Genomic DNA, 20477 nt, shown 5'->3' on the forward strand with positions numbered 1-20477 from the left:
ATTTAAAACATAGCTTTACTCCTCATGCCAAATTAAGTACTTATACATTGATAAATTGCAATAAATTAAAAACAAAACTTAAATGACTGCACCTGGAGCTTGGCTGGTGACACTGGCTGTGAAGAATTAAGGCCAGTGCAGGGGCACCTTTGTATATGGCAAGACAGTTTGAGATAGGCTGGCGTGGGCTTTGGTGGCAACTCCAATGGTTGGAATGTAAGGACAGTGCCAGGTGGACTTCTACGATCTATATCCCAGAAATCATTTTATAGCAGTTGTTGGTTTAATCATGAATTGTTAATGAGTGTGTCGTCATCTTCTACGTTATCTAACTACCTTTTGGTGCGCTTAATGTGGTTTTGCTTTCTCAGAATATATATGCATGGATATCATAAAGAGACACTAGATTTTCGAAGCTCTCTTAAAAACTACACCCACTGGTTTGGTAAGATCAAGCCTTAGTCTCATATCTCAAGAAGCATGTTACATGCACCCTTAAAACAGGTACATACTGTAGTTTGATTTTATGGTATAAAAATAAAAATCACAGAGCCACATTTTCATTTGGCATCTATAACATTTAGCCTTCATCTGCTAAACTATTTCCAGGAAGAGGACTATGTTTAATTAATACACCCTATCAAAGAACGACTTGCTAATGAGAGTGGATTATGTCATTCTAAAGTCAAACACTGTATTCAAGGATGTGTCAAAAACATTCAGAGTTGTATGATGAACAGCAGAATGACATGAATAAAAACAAATAGACATTTAGGTATTATTAAGAAACAAAATGAGGATGTTATAATGCCTTTGTATCACTCCATGGTGCGACCGCACCTCGAATATTGTGTTCAATTTTGGTCACCGCATCTCAAAAAAATATAGTGGAATTAGAAAAGATGCAGAGAAGGGCGATGAAAATAATAAAGGGGATGGGATGACTTCCCTATGAGGAAAGGCTGAAGCGGCTAGGGCTCTTCAGCTTGGAGAAATGATGGCTGAGGGGAGATGTGATAGAGGTCTATAAAATAATGAGTGGAATGGAATGGGTAGACGTGAATCGTCTGTTTACTCTTTCCAAAAATACTAGGACTAGGGCGCATGTGATGAAGCTACAAAGTAGAATATATAAAATGAATCTTGAGAAAATTTTCTTCACTCAACGTGTAATTAAACCCTGAATTTGTTGCCAGAGAATATGGTAAAGGCAGTTAGCTTAGCGGGGTTTAATCAAGCTTTGGACAGCTTCCTAAAGGAAAAGTCCATTGACCATTATTAAAATGGACTTGGGAAAATCCACTGCTTATTTCTGGGATAAGCAGCATAAAATGTATTGTACTTTTTTGGGATCTTGCCAGGTATTTGTGACCTGGATTGGCCACTGTTACAGAATGCTGGGCTTGATGGACCTTTGGCTGTCCCAGTATGGCAATACTTATGTACTTAAATTCCATGTATTAGTCATTTACAGAGTTATCTAGAAGAAAAATGGTGGTCCACACACCCATGTAAAAAACAATAGAAGTGTTAACAATGCTAATTTTCTAGTCTCAAAAGTCAATTCATTTGTATCACCACAGAGTCAACCAGGAAATTCTAGTAAGAAAGTGGGTATTGGACAGATCATATTTCCTGTATGGGAAGAAATATTTTCTCATAATTTTCTCCTACACAGAATAAAGAGTATCAGTCATACAATATACACATAGTGATGATGACAAACTTCAATAACAGAAAAGCTACAAAAAGAATTGTGAATGGGAGCGTACCTCCATAAACTGGAGAGAGAAACAGTTAAGCACTATTTATGTAAAGATGGTAATAAATATTTAATTTTATAAAAAAATAAGGCAAAATTGGGAAGCATACTGGCTTACATGAGATCTAAATGAAATACAGAACTACTAGTATTATGATGGTACTTAAACATTAATATTTCAAACAAAGGTTTCTCTGAAGAAAAAAACTTGCATTTATTACATCACTGGCTTCACCGGCGAGGCATTGTTCACTTTGAAGAGCGATTTCTCTACTTGGGACCACATGTAATTTTAGCAGCCAGGACCTTGACATCTTTTTTAAGTCAAGTTTTGTCACCATCACACAAAGGATTTGTTTGACCCTTGAGGCAGGCCTTTGTGCTGAAACACAGCCATGTCGAGTCAGTTTTATGCCTTTTATAATAAAGACTTTTCCATTTTGATTTCCTCTGAGTCCACCTCACTCTTTTGACTCATTGCTCACGTTTGCATTCAAGGACTTTTCCTCCTTTTTTTTTTTCTTCTTCTTTCGAACTAAAAAAAACTTAACATTTAAACACTGTCCAATGAGGTTGTTAAAATCCAATCATGCATATGACGAAAGCAACAGTGGTCAAGACAAAGCCCACAGCTCAAAAATAGCCATCACATACATTTAAATACATGTACATATATACAAAGCTCACACAAATTGTAGGTGTGTGGCCACAAGAGATATTAAAATATAAAATGTTTTATTATTGGAGTTATATTCAAAGCAATTTAAGCAGGCCTCTTCTGCCTGTTTAAATTGCTTACAACCACCTAAGTGACGATATTCTGTGCCACTTAACTGGTCAGTACCGCTGAATATGACTACAGACTGCCCAACAAAAAAGTAGGCAGGTCAAGGGCAGCCTTGGGGAGGGTGTTAGGGAGGGGCAGGAGGTTATGGGGATGTCGGGTTAATTTAGGACAGCTCAAAAGTTGTCCTAAATTAACTCGCTTAGCTATGCAGACCCTGGCACAGAATATCGGTCAGGACCCGCACAACTACTTTCTAAATTTAAAGCCCCCCCCCCCCAAATACCCCTCCTATCCCCAAGACCTTGAGAATCAAAGATCCTCCCCTTGAGCTCTTGATAGTCCCTCTGGTGGTCTGTGGGTGTTGTTGGGGGCAGGAGTGAAGGCTACTCAGTCCTGCCCATTACGGCTTCCCTTAGAAGACCAAGAAACAGCTTAAGTGGAAAAAATACTAGAACAAATTAACAATGTTAAAACTCTGCATATGGAAAATATATGTCTCAAAGAATGAATCATATTTCACTTAGTACTATCATCATAAAAGTGTAGACTGATGAACAAATCTCATCCCATTACTATAATCCATATCAAAGAAGGGTTTTCATAAAGTAAAATCCTGTTCATGCCTAAAGTTAAATCCTATTTCATTTAAATTCCATTTCAAATTTATAATAATCATCTAAAAGCATTCTCAAAATGGATGTTATTTTTCCCTCAATACATGGCATGCAAGAAAAATTTCCAGCATTCTTCCTAAATGCAAGCAGCTTCTTGCATCCTTCAAAGTGAATGTATGTTAGATACTGCATATATTAAATCAGCAGATCCTTTATAAAGAACGAAATCTATATCAGAGATTGGATTTTTCCAATGTACTGATCAACTCTTCAATAGAAGTCTCCAGTATATGAAGTAACCCATATACGTGAATGTAATTTGGCAGATGCCAGTGTATTAGCGACACCAGGCAAACCTTTAATCTTGCACCCTCTCATGTAACTTTTAGGCTCCTAGGATCTCCCCCCCCAAGAGATTTTGATAATTAAATTAAAACAAATGTGATCATTCCAATATGACCGCTACTAAAACGATCCTGTAAAAATGCATAGAAGTAAAAGTATGCACTGTAGCCCATTGGTTTTGCTTTGACTGCAAATGCTTTTTGCTGCCCACCAGAACCTGCTGCCCTAGATGATTACTTAATCTGTTAATGGTTAACATCAGCCCTAGTTAGGATCTGGAAAAAAGGCAAGTAAAATCTAAAATCCAACTCCATCAAACAATTTTTGATTATTCAGGGTTAAAGAAACAAAATAGTAACGTCTATCAGGTAATGATCACTTATTAAAATCCTTGTCTGGGAGAAGCATCTACACAGGTTAACTGTTGACAATTGATACTACCCTCAGATGAGCCTTGTTTTAATAGGTTTTCCATGCATCAAACAGCGGTGTGCACAGGTGTGGCCGAGTGAGATGGGGAGGACCCACGTTCCGTTGAAGACGAAATGGATCTTGTAGCAGCTTCTCGCTGCAGCTCTTCAACTTTCTTTTGAAGTTCATTTCTAATAGCAAGTAGATCCTTTAGATTCTGATGTATAGGCATCTAGAAAAGCCAAATAAATAGAAAATACATTGTGTGTGGGGTCGCTTTTCCCAGTGTGGCATTACTTATGTACTTATGAGACACTTTATCTCTCAATTTTTCTTCAATGATTTCATCTTGATCAAAATTCTCTTAAAACATAAATGTGAAAGTAATATGAAATTATGATCTTCCTGGCCATATCCAGCAGATAAAAATATCATCTCATCCTCAAATTAATACTGTATCTTTAATTTAGGGCTAGTGTGCACCTAGGAGTTTTTGTTTCCTTCCTGACTCTGCTGAGCATTATTCCAATAGCTATATGTGTACTTTGTATCTAGTTGGTTAAAGGCCAGGTAAGAGCAAAGAACACAGATGTCACATCCAAAACCAATTACTACCTTCTGTAGGGTGTAAAATTTCCAGTCACCAGTTTGCTACCTGAGACTGAAAAGTGAAGGTTGGCGAGTAACTCACGGGTACCACAGGAAGAATGAAAGTTTTTCTCAAGCATGACTGCTCTCGCATCCTCCTAAAGCTGATAATTGATCAGTGTTCACAACCAACATGCCATGGAAGGAGGCAAGAACAGCAGCAGCCCTCAGGGAAGAATTCTGCTTTTGCTTCCTATAGACTACTCTTGCCAGAGCTCTGGCCTCGTCATTGAGTGGAAGTTGGGAGAAGGATACCAAGGACAGCATTCGTTAGTACAGTGGGAGGGGAGAGAAAGAGCAAAGGAACAACTTTAGGTTTATTCATATCACCATCTACACAAGCAGGAAACAAGCAAAATCAGAAGGGGAAAAAAGGCAGAAATATATCACACATCATCAGTAAGCCGAAAAATGTTTAAACAACCATAAATGTAATGACAAAGAGCTTTAATATCACCTTCTCATTATTCGTACTCAAAATACTCTAATCTTAAGACATATTAAATCAAAAACAGAGAAGATAAGGCCTCTCCAAATTTTATCTGTGATGCAGTTTTTATTTTTTTTTTCTAAATATTCTTCATTGGAAAGCAAAAACTGAAGAATTACCTGAGGCCTCATTCTTGGATTCCACCTTACATAATAGTTCGCCCAGAGTTCCAGATGGCTCATGCTAGCAACAGGATACAGCACGTGGTTTTCATAATTTACATAGAAAGGATTAGTAAATTCATCAACTTGACTGTTTATGTAGGACCACAATGATACCGTCTTAGTATATACTTCCTGAATAAAACAAGAAATGAAAAGCACAGTTTAGTACAGGATGGGTTCTCATTTCATCTATCAAATGGAACAACTCATTATTAAATCAGGGGCAGATGTTCAAAGGAGTTTCTTTAATGCTCAGTACCTCTAGTGTAAGAATTCACTCAAGGGCCTCTGTCCTAAACAATCATTTCTACCTACACAGAAATAAAGCCAGAGTTCTCTAACCAAAACAATAAGATTTACTAAATTTCTTGTAGATCAACATAAACATAACAATAGTTTAGAGAGATTACAATGTTTGTAATGATCCAAACACTGAGGCTCCGTTCTATACATTTCAAATTTTGAAATTAAAGCAGGGGGTACATGTACCCAAAGGACATTACCAATTGAGGGCCCAAATCTTCCACAGTTCCAGTCACAGCAACTGACATATCTATCCCTTGCCAATCAACTTGGGAACTAGCTCCAAGATGTTACTTATGACTACCCTTCCACAGCTGTTGCCCTGTTCCAGTTGTTCCTTGTTCCCAGCAGGCAGGCCACGCTTCCCCAACATTAGTGGCCTGTTATTGCAGTAAATTGCATGAGGAGAAAATGTTTCTGGCACTGTGTGGCCAGAAGACTTGCTTATCTATAATGGGGAAAGGGGGGGGGGGGGGGAGGTGTTCACTGTAGACAGCTGGGGAATGCAGCTACATTGTAGGTTGATAGCATCTGCACACAAGATACAGTCGAATGATAACAGCTCAGAAAAGCCTTTGGATGGCTTCCTTACAATGCACATATTCTTATGCCTGTTGAATCTCCCCCTCTTTAGCCTATAATTTAGCTGTGTGCTTAATGAGTGAGGGGAAAAGGGAGGAAAGGTTTGGCTGTATTCCCCTACTGTCCAAGGTGAACCTCTGTTACAGGTAAGAAACTCTACTTTCTCTCTCAAAAAGCAGGGGAAATGCAGGTAAACTGGTGAATACCAAGATGAAGGTCACCATGTGGAGGTCGGTATGGTGGGTGGCCTAGAAAAAGACTATGATGGGCAGTGGTTATGAGGATGTATCAGGTGTATGTGCCTTTAGGACCCCGATAAGTATGTGTCCTTTTTAACTTAATCTTTTTAGTAAGTTGTCTTATTAAGTATTCCATGTTTATGTTTTTAATTTATATTAACCCATTTGGTTATCCAATTGAATTATGTGAAGAGTTTTGTATTTTTGTTTTTAGAATACATTAGGGGCCCTGTTTACTAAGGTACACTAGCATTTTTAGTGTATGCTAAAAACTTAGCACGTGCTAATCATGTAGACGCCCATAGGAATATTATGAGTACCTACACAGTTAGCGTGCGTTAATGCATAGTGAGCGCTAAAAACGCTAGCATGCCTCTAGTGCGGCTTAGTAAACAGGGCCCTTTGTTAATTATTTTGTTTCTTTAAGATATGACTAACTTATCAATTGTTGTATAAGATGTATGATTTTATGATGACTAAGATTTTATTTCTATATGTACTTTTGTAATAGAAAGTTCAGCCCCTGACGCAGCCTTTGGGAGGCGAAACATGGCCACGTCGCATTTTCTCTGTTACCACTTGTGTTCCATAAGATTCCATTCTTGCCCCCACGCTCTAATATTTTTCTTGCACTACTCACTGTCATTCAATCCAACCATTGCCTCCTTTTCTGTTATGCAGATGATATCCAGATCCTATATTGCTTTCACCCTTCTCAATCTGATTTGACTGCCCCTACTTGACTGACTGTACATTTGTCCATTAGATTGTAAGCTCTTTGAGCAGGGACTGTCCTTCTATGTTAAATTGTACAGCGCTGCGTAACCCTAGTAGCGCTTTAGAAATGTTAAATAGTAGTAGTAGCTCAATCTCTGCCTTTCTAAATTCTCAAAAACATCAAGCCATCCATTTTCCTAACTCTTGTTCTCTCATGCCTTCTCTCCCAATTCTCAACCATCCTCTCTCATTCCAAGAAACTGTTAAAATTCTGAGGGTCGTCTTCGACAACCAACTCGCCTTCAAACACCAGATTAACACAGTGGTCAAAGCTTCATTTTTTGCTCTCTATCACATACATGCTGTCCGTTTTCTTTTCCCTCTTGAACAATTTGCTCTCTTACTGCCCTGGTAATTACTCACCTAGACTGCTGCAACTCTCTGTACTCTGGACTCCAACTTCAATTCTTAAAGTGACTCCAACTAGTATAATCTACAGCAGTTCGTCTCCTTTACTGTGCCGCACCTTTCGATCATATTACCCCCTTGCTTTCTAAAGAACATTAGTTACTGCTGTCAGAGTGGATTCAGTTTAAGATTCTAGTGCTGGTGTTCAAATCCTGCCTCCCCATGGCCCCGGACAATCTTTCCTGCCTTTTGCACCCCCCCCCCCCCCCCCATGCACTGTGCGCTTCCAATGTTGGTTTATTACAACTACCTCCTCCCTCCATTATCCGACTAGAACCAACCTGAACCCCCGCAATTAGCTACATTAGCTCAAAATTTTGAAACACACTACCTTCTCACCTCCGCGCAGAACCTTCCTTTTGTGAATTTAAATCTACCTTGAGGACTTACCTTGTCACCCTTGTTTACTTTACTCCCCCCACTGAACCTTGCCTTCCCCTTGTAGTTTTTACTTTGTAAACCACTTTGAAGCCACTTCCATGGCATAGGGCAGTACATAAAGCCTCTGTAAACAAATAAAAATACAAACAGAAACAAGCATAATAACGCAAAACACAATAGGAGGAGAATTAAACAACAATAATTTATCTAACACAAAATAATAGATACAAATGAGAAAACAAAAGGACAAGTAGTAAAGTCAGAAAGCCTTTTTAAACAACCAGGTTTTTAGTGTGCATTTAAATCTGATGTAGAAGGGGTCAGACTGCAAAGTAATGGGCAATTGATTCCAGAGAAATGGTGCCACACAGCCAAAAGCAGATGAACGTGAAAACTGAAAAAACAATTTCCTTGGAGATGGAACAACCAATAAACCTGAAGCCAAAGAATACAGTGTTCTTGAAGGTTAAGGTATGGGAAGATTAAATGAATAGAACGGACATCCAGAGGGGAAAAAAAAAAAAGATTTGTGTGCCAAAAGAAGAATCTTAAACTTTATTCTACTGGCCACTGGGAGCCAGTATTGTTCAATTAGCAAAGGAGTGACATGGTCAGATTGTTTAGCTTTGTAAAGAGGCTTAACTGATGTGTTTTGAAGCAACTGTAGTTGACTGATGGAATACTGAGGAAGACCAGGAAAAAAATTAATTACAATAGTCCACATGGTTTGTTACCAAAGCATGAATAAGTCTTGAGAGCAGAGCTCTCTAAATAATAACTGATAGACTGAATCATACGCAGCGTAAGAAAGATGTTCTGGGTCAAGAGAGAGATATGTGGACCAAGACACAAAGCAACATCGATAATTATACCAAATGACTGGACAGTTCAACTGAATTTAATAGGAAAGTTATCTACACCTGAAAAAAATGGTGGTGGAGAGTTTGATCTTGAAAACCAGATTGCTTCAGTTTTTTAAGGGTGATTTTGATATGATCTGTGACCCAATAAGTCACTTGAAGTAATCTGGCTATCAAATCACCACAAAAAAGTGCTTCCCAAAGATCATGGGCTATCAAAAGCTGGCTAGCATCATCATAAATATAAAAACTAAAGTTCAGGTCTTGCATTAAAGTAGCTAATGGAACAATTAAAAACATTGAAAAAAAAAGTGCCACAGTGAGGATGGAGCCATGAGGAACTCCAGCTAATAAAGAAAATGGAATGGAGAAAGTGTCTCCATAAGCTACAGAGAAAGTGCGATCTGAAAAAAAAAAAAAAAAGCTCTGATCCAATTCAAAGAGATTCTTAAAATGCCTGTTTCTTTGATGCAAGAAAGGAGGATCAAATGATCCACCATGTCAAAAGATGATGTAAGGTCAAGCTGAATCAACAAGACATCCTTATCAGAATCCAAAAAGTAATGAACATCATTAAGAAGAGAGACAAGAGTAGTCTCGGTGCTATGACCTTCTCCAAAACTAGTTTGTTTGGGGTGAAAAGCATTAGTAGACTCATTGCTTTCTCTATGACTTTTGCAAGAAAGGAAGCATTAGCAAAAGGACGAAAATTAGTTAGTCCTGAAGCATTAAGGTTTGATTTTTTTCAATATCAGGCAAACGGTAGCCTCTTTCAAAGCACTAGGAACCATGCCCAAAGTCAAACTAGAATTAAGTAAGATCAGAAACAGCAAGTCTGCATAGGCTTTAAAAACCTTTGCCAGGGCTCCATCAGTATGAGTTCCAGAAGGGTGCATAGAACTGATTTCTCTAAACATATAACAGATTAAAGGTGAAAATGATGATAATGTACTAACTGGAGCAAGATTAACCAATAAAGAAGAAGAATCAGAGACTGCAGACTGAAGAGGAAGTGAAGGGAAAACATGAGGGTGAGTAGTACTGAAAAAGGAAGATTTAATTTGGAAATTAAAGAGAGAACCAAATTCTGTAGGGGTTGCAACCAGAGGAAAGAGGTTGTGGTATAGGGGAAGTAAGACTATGAAAGATTTAAAGAGTTCACAAGGATAGTTAGAGGAGTCACTGATACAATTATTAATAAAAGAACATTTCTTCTTTTTAAAAGCAATGTTGTATTCATATTTGAGCTTTCTGCAGTATGCATGGCTAACAATTGTTTTATTTTTTCGCCAACTTCTCTCTGCCCGACCTAGGCAGACATTTATGAAGTTTCCGATCCATAGAAAAAGGAAAGCAAATTCTATGCTTTAATCGATATAGCTTTAGCAGAAGCACAGGCATCTAAGGTTGATTGTGTGTACTGGATGAAAGCCGATTTTCATCATTAGTTGGCAAATTAAAGTCCTCATAAACTGAAAGTCAGTCCATTGAAAAACAAGTAGGATCAAATTTTGAAAACTTTGTAACACGTCTAATAAGAGATGCCTGCAAGGAGAAAGGAGAACTTAATGAAGCAATCAAGGTCAACAAAAAATGATCAGACCAAGCTAATTCTGAGGAATTGAACTGAGTGAAGAAGGGAAATCCCTTACAGCTAATAAGTCAAGACGATGGTCTGTGCAATGTGTAGGTTTCAAGGAAAAAAAACATCAAAACCAAGGTCACAAACAAGATAAGTAAAATCTAGTTCTAAATTACTAGAAGGGGATTCTATGTGAATATTAAAATCCCAAAACAAGGGACCTTGTTTCAGCGCAAAATCTGCCAATAAGTCATGTAAATGACTAAGTAGTGGTGCATGATAAACAAGTAAAAGAGTTATTGTGAAAGGTGAAGTAAGTGCAACATCTGAGGAATCAACAGTGGGAAATGATTGGGTCCCAATCAGTTCGGGTGCAAAAATCATGACCTCCCCCGTCCCTCTTCTGCCAGAGGGAACACGGGAGAAAACAAAATAAGTCGGAGGGCAGGAAGAGTTAAGAAAATTTGCCTTCCTTTAACCACATTTCAGTAACGCCAAGAATGTTTGGATGAAATTGATTAAAAATATCAAGTACCAATGGGCATTTTCAGCAAAGTGGACAAATATTCAAAAGCATTACCTGCAAAACAAAAAAGACATAACAGGGGGAGCGTTTATCACAGGCAGTGGCTGCGAAAGAGCATCCAACTGGGATCAGGAAACACATGTTGGCTCGAACTTGAGAAAGCTTCAGAGGACAGTGGCCTATTTGAGTTGGAATAGAGAAATTACACATTGAGAATACTAAAAAATAAATGTATAAAACCAAAGTTAAAACAAAGACCTAAGCATATAAAAATCCTGGTAAAGAAGGCGTGCAAAAGAATATAACCTGCTCCTTTGGCAGCGTCTTGTCCACCGCTGAGTGTCTGAATTTAAATTACTCCAGATTTTCTCCTTGAGTAACATCAGAGATGTACGCAGGACTATAGGCTAGCAACAAGGCAGTCAGCATAAAACCAAAAGCAGCAGAAATTTGAAAAAGAAAACAATCCCCGAAAAAACAAAAGTGTTTAAAACAAGGGGAAAACAAAGAGCTAAATATTCAAGGTATACAAATGTGCAGTGTTCGATGTTCTCTGTGTTAACAGAGAAATCAAACTGTTCATCAAGGTCCACTGCCAAACATTTAGTCTTAACACCATCTACTTCAGAAATGTGAAGCAACAAACCATCTTTTGCTCTAACAAACATTCCATTATGTAATATGTTGACCTACATCTATTTACAACATTGGCCAGAGGTTGATGCTGAGGCAGACCCAGTTCATGCTAAATAGGATGCAGATGAGATGTGGAACTGGCTAAATGTTTAAAATGTCCTATTAATTTTCTGGATATGTTAAATCAATATTATGGAAACTTACAAGAATAAAGAGTCATGAATTCATAACTGGAGTATGTGAGCAAACCAATTCATGCCATGTACTTCTGCATCTTTTAAGGCTTTTGTTATATTTGCTCCATTATCTCAAAATACTACAAACTTGGCTTTTCTGAATATTTCAATTTGCCAGCATTTCTGACAGAGCTTCAGCTAGGCGAATTCCTACGAGACTTCCATGAAAATACTCACAATGCAAGACAGCATAATGTTGATTGAAGTCATTGTTGATCCAGTGGGCAATAAGATTTACAAAAAATTCAGCTGTGGTTTCATAAGTCCATGAAGTAGATGTGAAGGAGATTTTTGCTTTATCAATGGTATTTGGCACATTATATTAAATCTGTTCATACATTGAAGGGATAACCTTTTCTGAAAAATATTTCCTTGAAGCCATTTTGTATCTAGGCACTAGAACGGATGTTAGCTTTTGAAAATCTACATCTTCAACAATGGAGAAAACCATTGATGTTTAGCCTATCATTTCACCAATAGCTCCATGCAACCTCTAAACATCTGAGCTATGTCGTCCCACTGCTTTTTCTTTCGATAAAATCGCTTAAGCTAGTTTGACATTTCAGGTTCTTATTTTCACTTCGAACCAGTAGCATCTCATGTTTTACCAATATGCTTTTATATTTGTCAGTATGTTTGTGCTTTAAGTGATTATTTAAAAAGAGGTTGTGAGGTTTTTTCCAACTGGCCTATGCTGAGAAATTAATGCCTTACATATGGTGCATATAGCTTTGCTTGGATCTTCATCCATTACCATAAACGTACTTCATACAGAACTTCATTTATCCAGCTTCTGTAAGTAGGGTTTAACACTACTCTGTTATAACATATAAAAGACTAAAAATAGCCAAATTTATGAAAGATATGAGAACTGATATATATCTGCTTCACAACACAAAAGCTGAACCAGAAGTAATAAAGTATGAAGGAAAGTTCATACCAGAAGAGCACAGATGCTGGAGAATCTTCTGTGAAATTTTTATAGGGTGTTTATTATTTGTATTTGGTTTCAAACCATATGTGGCTGAATATGATTAATGTATTCCATGTACTATTCAGGGCCCAAATGTTCTGTTCTGCTCTTTTAATAAGGTGTGAAAGGCATGCAGTTTAAACCAGAGTATAGAACATCACTATGTTAAGACTCAGAACTCTTGAACCAAAATCTTTTTTAATGCAGTAATCAAACAAGGAAAAAACTTGCCGTTCAAATGTGTGGACAAGAGTTTTTGCCTTACAAACTGAGAGTCTGTTTTCAACCAGCTCTCTCTCTCTCTCTCCTTGCAAGAGAGAAGCTGGGAGCAATTCAACAATATGATGACTAGTAATGTTTATATTTTTATACTGGTGAAATCTTAATAGTGTCACAGTAGCTTGAAGGGGGTCATACAACAAAGTACAGTATAGGCAGATTCAATTCACAGAATACTGCAGACTAACTCTTAAGACCTGATGGAGAGAGAAGTGGGCAATTAGCCCAGAATGTACAGAAAAACAAGGCAAGCCAATAGGAAGACCCTCATAAGACACAGCGATTTGGGACATGTGATCAGGAAGAGCCTATTACAAAGAACTACTTGATTACAGGTATTTGTAGTTCAAGGTCACAACCTTGTTTAAAGATACAGGCAATGAATGTTACAGGCAATGCTTAACATATATTCATAAACACAAATTGGGACAGAACAGGTTCAAATGCATTTATTCAGTAGAGTTCTACTAGCTATACTAGAGCATAAGACTACAAAACGTTTCTGGTATCACTGAGCAGTGATACTTTCCTGTCCTTGACCATTTCAGTAACTACATGACCATCCAACGCCATGAACAGTCCAGACACATCCATAGAATTTGTAACACCAACAGAACTAATGACTTAAAAAAAATCATCAAGTACATTAATACACGCTACAAGAAAAAAAAGTGTTGTTTTTTAAATAGCTTCTTGCCACTCCAAGGACTCCATGTGGAGTTTTTTCTATCCTCTCTTCGCTTCTTGTACCGTCAAATATTTTGACATAGGCAACTTAAAACATTACAACCAACTTCAAGAGATCATGCAATTGTTAAATGCAAGCAATCAATAGTGGTGTTACCTCTTTAATTCTCTGCTGTTCAGAATTATACAAAAAAGTTCCAAAGAGACAGCTATATAGGTGATCCACAATGGTGATGAGAAACAGTTCATTAAACTCAAAGGCTGCAGGAAACTAAAGAAAAAAAAGAAAAGAAAGAAATGCACTCATTTTAATAAATCTGCCACTGCTGTATAATCCAAATGCACAACAACAAGATAATGCAGATCTACACCTAAAATGGTATATAGTTAAACATTAGCACAGACCTGTACTAAATGGCTAATGTGCATTAAAACAGTCAGTGTGTGATGAAAAAATCTGTGCTAGCTGCTTAACCTGGCAATGGGATGTATATGGGTGCAACGGAAGTAGGATGGGGTGGGAGAGTGGTCAATGGTGACAGGCAGACTGATAACACGTATTAGCTGTCACGACTGTCAATAGCGTGGCAGCACTTAATGCCACTACAAGAGGTGGTGATAAGTGCAGTCATGCTAATTGGCAGTCCGGTAGTGTACTTGCTCAAAGAAGAGTCAAGGCGGCGCAATCCCTACCCTAGAAAACAAGCCCTACCCCACACTCCCTGAAACTTACCCAGGGGGCACACTGATAGTCCAGTGTGGCCCGTGATGAGCGAAATCGTCCTCTGCTCTCCTCCCTGGGATCCAAGTGCCCCCTAGTGGTAGTACTCTTATAGTGGCATCAAGTGCAGCCGCTATAGGTCTGCAAATAATCTTTCTAGTCTGCCACTTACTAGGCTTCACTTAGATACTTTACACTCAGTCTGTGTAGCACCTACCCTGAGAAACTCTCTTTCCCTGGTGCTGTGGTTGGAACTTTCTGAAAGCAAGGTTAAGATGGCACTGAAAAACTTACCCTTTCCCCAAATTTCAAGTTTATTTAAATTTGAAATACTGCAAATGTCAATGCCTTCATGGCGGTTTACAATAATAAAATTTAACATAACATAAGAACGTAAGTGTTGCCATACTGGGACAGACCAATTCATCAAGCCCAGTATCCTGTTTCCAACAGTGGCCAATCCAAGTCACAAGTAGCTGGCAGATCCCAAAAGAGTAAAATAGATTTTATGTTGTTTATCCTAAAAATAAGCAGTGGATTTTCCCCACAGCAAAATCAAATGACCCAACTTCAAGGCCTAAATACAACCTGAATGGGCTGCAGAAAATAAAGGAAACTTTAAAAGTGCTGAAAAACCTTTCTAGGGAAAGTTCTCACAGATGGTCCTCACACAACAAGCGACAGAACTTACACACTGAATGAAAGAAAAACTTCAATAACCAAATCTGACATAAGCTAAGGGGAGCACAGAAAAGTGCAACTGTTTTGCCCTGCTGGATAGATCCTGTGTGTCAGTGGCAGGTGGGAAGACATGCATTCATGCATAGTGCAACCTTCTAAAAGTTGTAAACAAACTAGAGAGTGTTCCTGCGTGGGCTCAATCAGATGAAGTTACCCACATGTAAGACTACAGTATCCTGCTTGTTCTCAGAGAAACTGTCTCCACATATTTAAGGAGGGGCATGTAAGCTGTGCTCAGGACTCAGGAGGTTAGACTTGAAAAATATGAGAATTATCAATGGATACAAATAATCACTGGGTTTACGAATAACTGTGTTGTAAACTTTCCTCACACTAGAAGGTTACTTCTTTTTTTTGTAAACTGCTTTGAATCCTTCGGGAGAGCTGTTTTTCAGAAAATCTGCAAAAGGTAGAAGGGTGGGTAATATGTCTGGACATTTTTGAATTTAAAACCTCTATCTGAGCCTACCCTGTTTGTTTCCATTATATCTAGCAGCAGACATTATAAGTAGGTTGCAGCCAATGGGAAAGCAATGGGAGTGGAGGACTGGAAGACAGCTCTATTCTGTTGCTGGAAGAGAGGAGGTGGTCTGGAGGAAGTTTCTGCATGTGGTGGGAAGCACAAGAGAAATGACCCCCCCCCCCCACCCTTTCAAAAAAAGGCCCCAATATATCTCTACGGGAGAAACAGTTCAAACTGCAGAATACATATACTGATTCACTCTAATATGGTGATGGACTTGTACCTTTCAAATGCCTTCCCTTCCATACAAACACAAACATGTACACACTTATCCACCAATCCTCTAACCTCTCCCCCTACACACATTTACATGCAGAAGGGTTGGACACTTCTTGTTTTGAGGGTGCAGGGGAAAGGATTGCAAACTGTACTTTTAGTACTGAAATAGCCTTCTCTTCCAGCTCTCTGGCTTGGAACTTCCTTAAGAACTGTCAAGGGAAGTAAACATGAAATACATTTTTACAAAAATCCAATTATAAAACTAACAATATCTAAAATAAAAACTCAGTGCCTTAGTATGGGTGCTAAGGTAACAGGGTGAGAAACTGGTTAAGTAGCATGCAGCAGAGAATAGCTATAAATTCATTCCAAGAAAAAAAGGATGACCAGTTCCATGCTGCAAGGACTGGCCCTTTTCAACATTGTAGTACCGGATATCTCAGAAGGGCTACTGGAAAAGTTTGCCTTTCTGCAGATGACATGTTGGATCTATCAAACTTTGAAGAATGATCTAGAGCATGGAAGCTAACATTAAATCCAAAATTCAAGATCATTATAATTAGAGTGTCATTCATATTATCATAGTAGTTTATAATTTGCTGAGTATAAGCAGCATGTAAAAATACAAGGCCATTACATTTGATCCAGCTATATTTAAAGCAACACTAAGAAAATTTCAATCTGAATTAAAGGCATCACAATTACAGACAGCCAAAATCTCTCCCTAGTACTCTAAAAGAGGCCAATTGAAAGCCCCCCAGCCCCCACCCCCCCTTTTAAAAACTCTTACAAGAAATTCCTGATCTTAATGTGGATGTAGAAAGTTTGTACAAAAGATCATAAGCATCAACAGGATTTGAAACTGGCTTCCCTGCTTCGCAGCCCACTGCTCTTACCACTAAGCTATTCTCCTCCACAATTAAGACCTGCCAGTGAAACGGTCCCACTCCTTGACACAGATGAACAGGTGTCCTTCATAGATGGAACAGAAAACTGATGACCTAGATGTCTACAGCAACTGAGAGCAGTACACAGAGCTCTATGATTTCTGAGATTCAACAGATTTTTCCCATATACCACCTTGAACAGAAGTGAACAGATTTTACCCATATTCGCCCCTTCCTCTCTGAATACGCTACCAGAACCCTTATCCAAACCCTTGTCACCTCTCGCTTGGATTATTGTAATTTGCTTCGCACTGGTCTTCCGCTCAGCCATCTCTCTCCTCTCCAGTCTGTCCAAAATTCTGCAGCATGACTTATTTTCCGCCAAAATCGTTTTACCCACACAAGTCACTTCACTGGCTCCCTATCCGCTTCCGCGTACAGTTCAAACTTCTCTTACTGACCTTTAAATGCATCCATTCTGAAGTCCCCCATTACCTCTCCTCGCTCATCTCTCCCTACATTCCTCCCTGTAAACTCCACTCTCTGGGCAAATCTCTTGTCGTCCCCCTTCTCCTCCACTGCTAATTCCAGGCTTCGTTCCTTTTCCCTTGCGGCAACTTATGCCTGGAATGGACTTCCTGAGCCTGTACGCCTAGCTCCATCTCTACCTGTTTTCAAATCTATGCTGAAAACCCACCTTTTCACCACTGCTTTTGCCTCCTAACCACTACTCAATTCCCCTATCCTTGTTCCTTCTCACCCAGTTCTTTCCTCGCCCTTAATTGTCTTGTCTGTCTGTATTTTTAGATTGTAAGCTCTATCGAGCAGGGACTCTCTCTCTATGTCATGTGTTCAGCGCTGCGTGCGTCTGGTAGCACTATACAAATGTTAATAATAATATTCCTCTGCTTTATTAGTAGCCAATGCAGAGTCATTAACCTACAGGAAACAAACTGTCCTGCTCTCACCCCATCAAAGCATTTGCAATGCTTACACATTTGATCCTGCATAGCTCAAGTATAGCATTACAGTAGTCTAAACCTTGCATTATGCAACAGTATCCAAAACTCCCTTACTGGTAAAATATTACTTGACATGTTGTAAAAGCTGCAGATTAAAAAAAGCTACGGAAAATAATACTCCAACATGATGATGATCCCATTGGCAAAGTCCTTATCCAATCGAGGCCTTAACCCATTCATCTATGCAGATAATGTCACAATCTACATTCCCTTCATTCATGCCTTGACTGAAATAATAATCAATGAAATCAATGATGGCCTGAACATCATGGACTCTTGGGCAAACTCATTCCAACTGAAACTAAACACTGAAAAAACACACTGCCTTATCCTCTCATCTCAACACAACAACTACAAACCCGCAACCATAAACATCCCAGGACACACACTCCCTATTTCAGACAGCCTAAAAATACTCGGAGTTACAATAGACCGCAACCTCACTCTCGAGAGCCAAGTAAAAACTGTAATAAAGAAAATGTTCTACTCAATGTGGAAACTCAAACGAATAAAACCTTTCTTGCCGAGGGATACCTTTCGTAAACTAATACAATCAATGGTCCTAAGCCATACAGATTACTGCAATGGAATCTATGTGGGATGTAAAGAACTCACAAGAAAACTCCAGACCGCCCAAAACACAGCAGTGAGACTGATATATGGTAAAACACAATTCAAAAGCGCTAAACCCCTTCGAGAAAAGCTACACTGGCTCCCAATCAAAGAACGGATCATCTTCAAAATATGCACTTTGATCCACAAAGACTACAGCGTAGTCCCAGGATATATGACAAACCTCATAGATCTACCAACTAGAAACAGACTCAGATCAGCACGATCATTCCTAAACTTACATTACCCAAACTGCAAAGGGCTAAAATACAAAACAACTTATGCTTCTAGCTTCTCCTACATAAGCGCACAACTATGGAATGGACTCCCGTATGCAGCGAAAACAATACATAACCACCTAAACTTCAGGAAATCATTAAAAACCCACCTCTTCAAAAAAGCGTATCTCACCGATCCAACATAAATCCCCACACCAAGCAACACAACATAATCAATGATCGTACTGGACAATTTACTATCCTCTTTCCCCTTAACCCCATGATGCCTGATTCACTTCTACCTCATTTGAGCACAACACTATCTTGTATTTGCTATCAACCAAAATGGCAAACGCCTTTACGATACTTTGCAAGCCACATTGAGCCTGCAAATAGGTGGGAAAATGTGGGGTATAAATGTAACAAATAAATGTCAAAAGAATAGAAGAAGCAAAATCAAAATACTCAATTCTAAAACAATACAGTTGAGCTGTAAAGCAGTAATAAGGCAGACATGGAAAAATAAGAAAAGAAAAGAAAAAGTGAATATACCAGAAGGAAACTAAAAGGGAGGCACATCCATAGAGCTCTGTAGGGGAAAATAAAGACTGATGAGGCCACTGCATAATGATGCAATACAGGAAAGGCTGCATATTCACAACAGACTCAAAGCTTTGAGGAACTTTTAGTTAGGGAAGTGTTTCCCATGCAAGCTCTGTATAGATGACATTACCCTCTTGTAAGGACTTGTTATTCTGCTTGCTCTTAGAGAGTAGAGTATAAAAGTCCAGTGAACCAAAATCAAGTAAACTGAAGCTGTAATATGAAAATAAGCAAGATTAAAGCAAAAACTGCTTTAATACTTTTGTCCCATATAGTACATAAAGTATTAAAATAACATTAAATCAATATTAAATCAGCTTACCTGTTTTGTCATTTGCCAAACACAATCAACAAACTGAAGAAAAATGGGTGATCTGTCTGCATCAGCATGATTGTCATCTCCATGGCCAACTCTCTGTAAGGCAGCAAGAATTAAATATCCATAAGACACTGCATTTATTTATTTGTTATTTATTGTTACATTTGTATCCCACATTTTCCCACCTATTTTGTAGGCTCAATGTGGCTTACATAGCACCACAGAGGGAAGCACTTTATAAAGTGCTTCCCATCCAGATCTCAATGCACTTTACAGTACTTAACAGCAAAGTTGCTTACCAGTTCTATTAACAGCAGGATTGATCAGGCATAGAAGTGGGTGACATCATTGCATGGCAGCAGGACTGAACAGCTCTCTCAGAGATCAGAATGAATTGTAGAGGCCTAAGCACCTGTGGCCCTTCTTATATGCAGCGGTCTCCTCAATCTCTCAGCTCAAGGAGAAAAACACTCACACACAAGTGGGAGGGATTGTGTGCCTGATCGATCCTGCTGTCTACACAGCACATCTGTTTACATGTGAGCAGCTTTGGTTTTTTTGGCTGTCATGACTGCCTGTGTGTTGATGTGTTGAGCGGTGCTTAGGTGTGAAGAACTAAGGGCAGTGCAGGGCGGACGTCTACAGTTTGTGTTCTGTATATGGCAAGACAATTTAAGATGAGCAGGATCGAGCTTCAATGGCAACTGTTACCAGGCTGCTCTGCTTAATCAGTGTGGATTGATTTCCTTGCTTCTCTATGTTTTTTTTAGTTTTCAACATTTTTATTGATGACAATCAAAATTAGATACATTCCACATCTGGCCTAAATAACATAGCAACATCATAACATACATAACAAAAAGCCAGTGATTGAATCCGTCATCAATTTTTGCTTTCACCTTTTCACCCCCCCTCCCATCCT

At 38.7% G+C, this 20477-nt stretch overlaps 1 protein-coding gene across 1 annotated transcript in view; it reads right to left on the reverse strand.

Moving 5' to 3' along the window:
- Positions 1–1829: 1829 nt before the first annotated feature.
- Positions 1830–20477, reverse strand: part of MTMR1 (myotubularin related protein 1) — a 142683-nt gene continuing 124035 nt past the window's right edge. Inside the window, exons 14-17 of the mRNA XM_030208930.1 lie at positions 19559–19651; positions 13848–13961; positions 5177–5353; positions 1830–4151 (exon numbers count right to left, since the gene is read on the reverse strand). Of these exons, the coding sequence (XP_030064790.1) occupies positions 3987–4151; positions 5177–5353; positions 13848–13961; positions 19559–19651 (549 nt within the window). The 3' untranslated portion in view covers positions 1830–3986. The remainder of the gene's footprint in view (positions 4152–5176; positions 5354–13847; positions 13962–19558; positions 19652–20477) is intronic.

The sequence above is a fragment of the Microcaecilia unicolor genome, chromosome 7, assembly GCF_901765095.1.
Source record: "Microcaecilia unicolor chromosome 7, aMicUni1.1, whole genome shotgun sequence".
Lineage (NCBI taxonomy): Eukaryota > Metazoa > Chordata > Amphibia > Gymnophiona > Siphonopidae > Microcaecilia > Microcaecilia unicolor.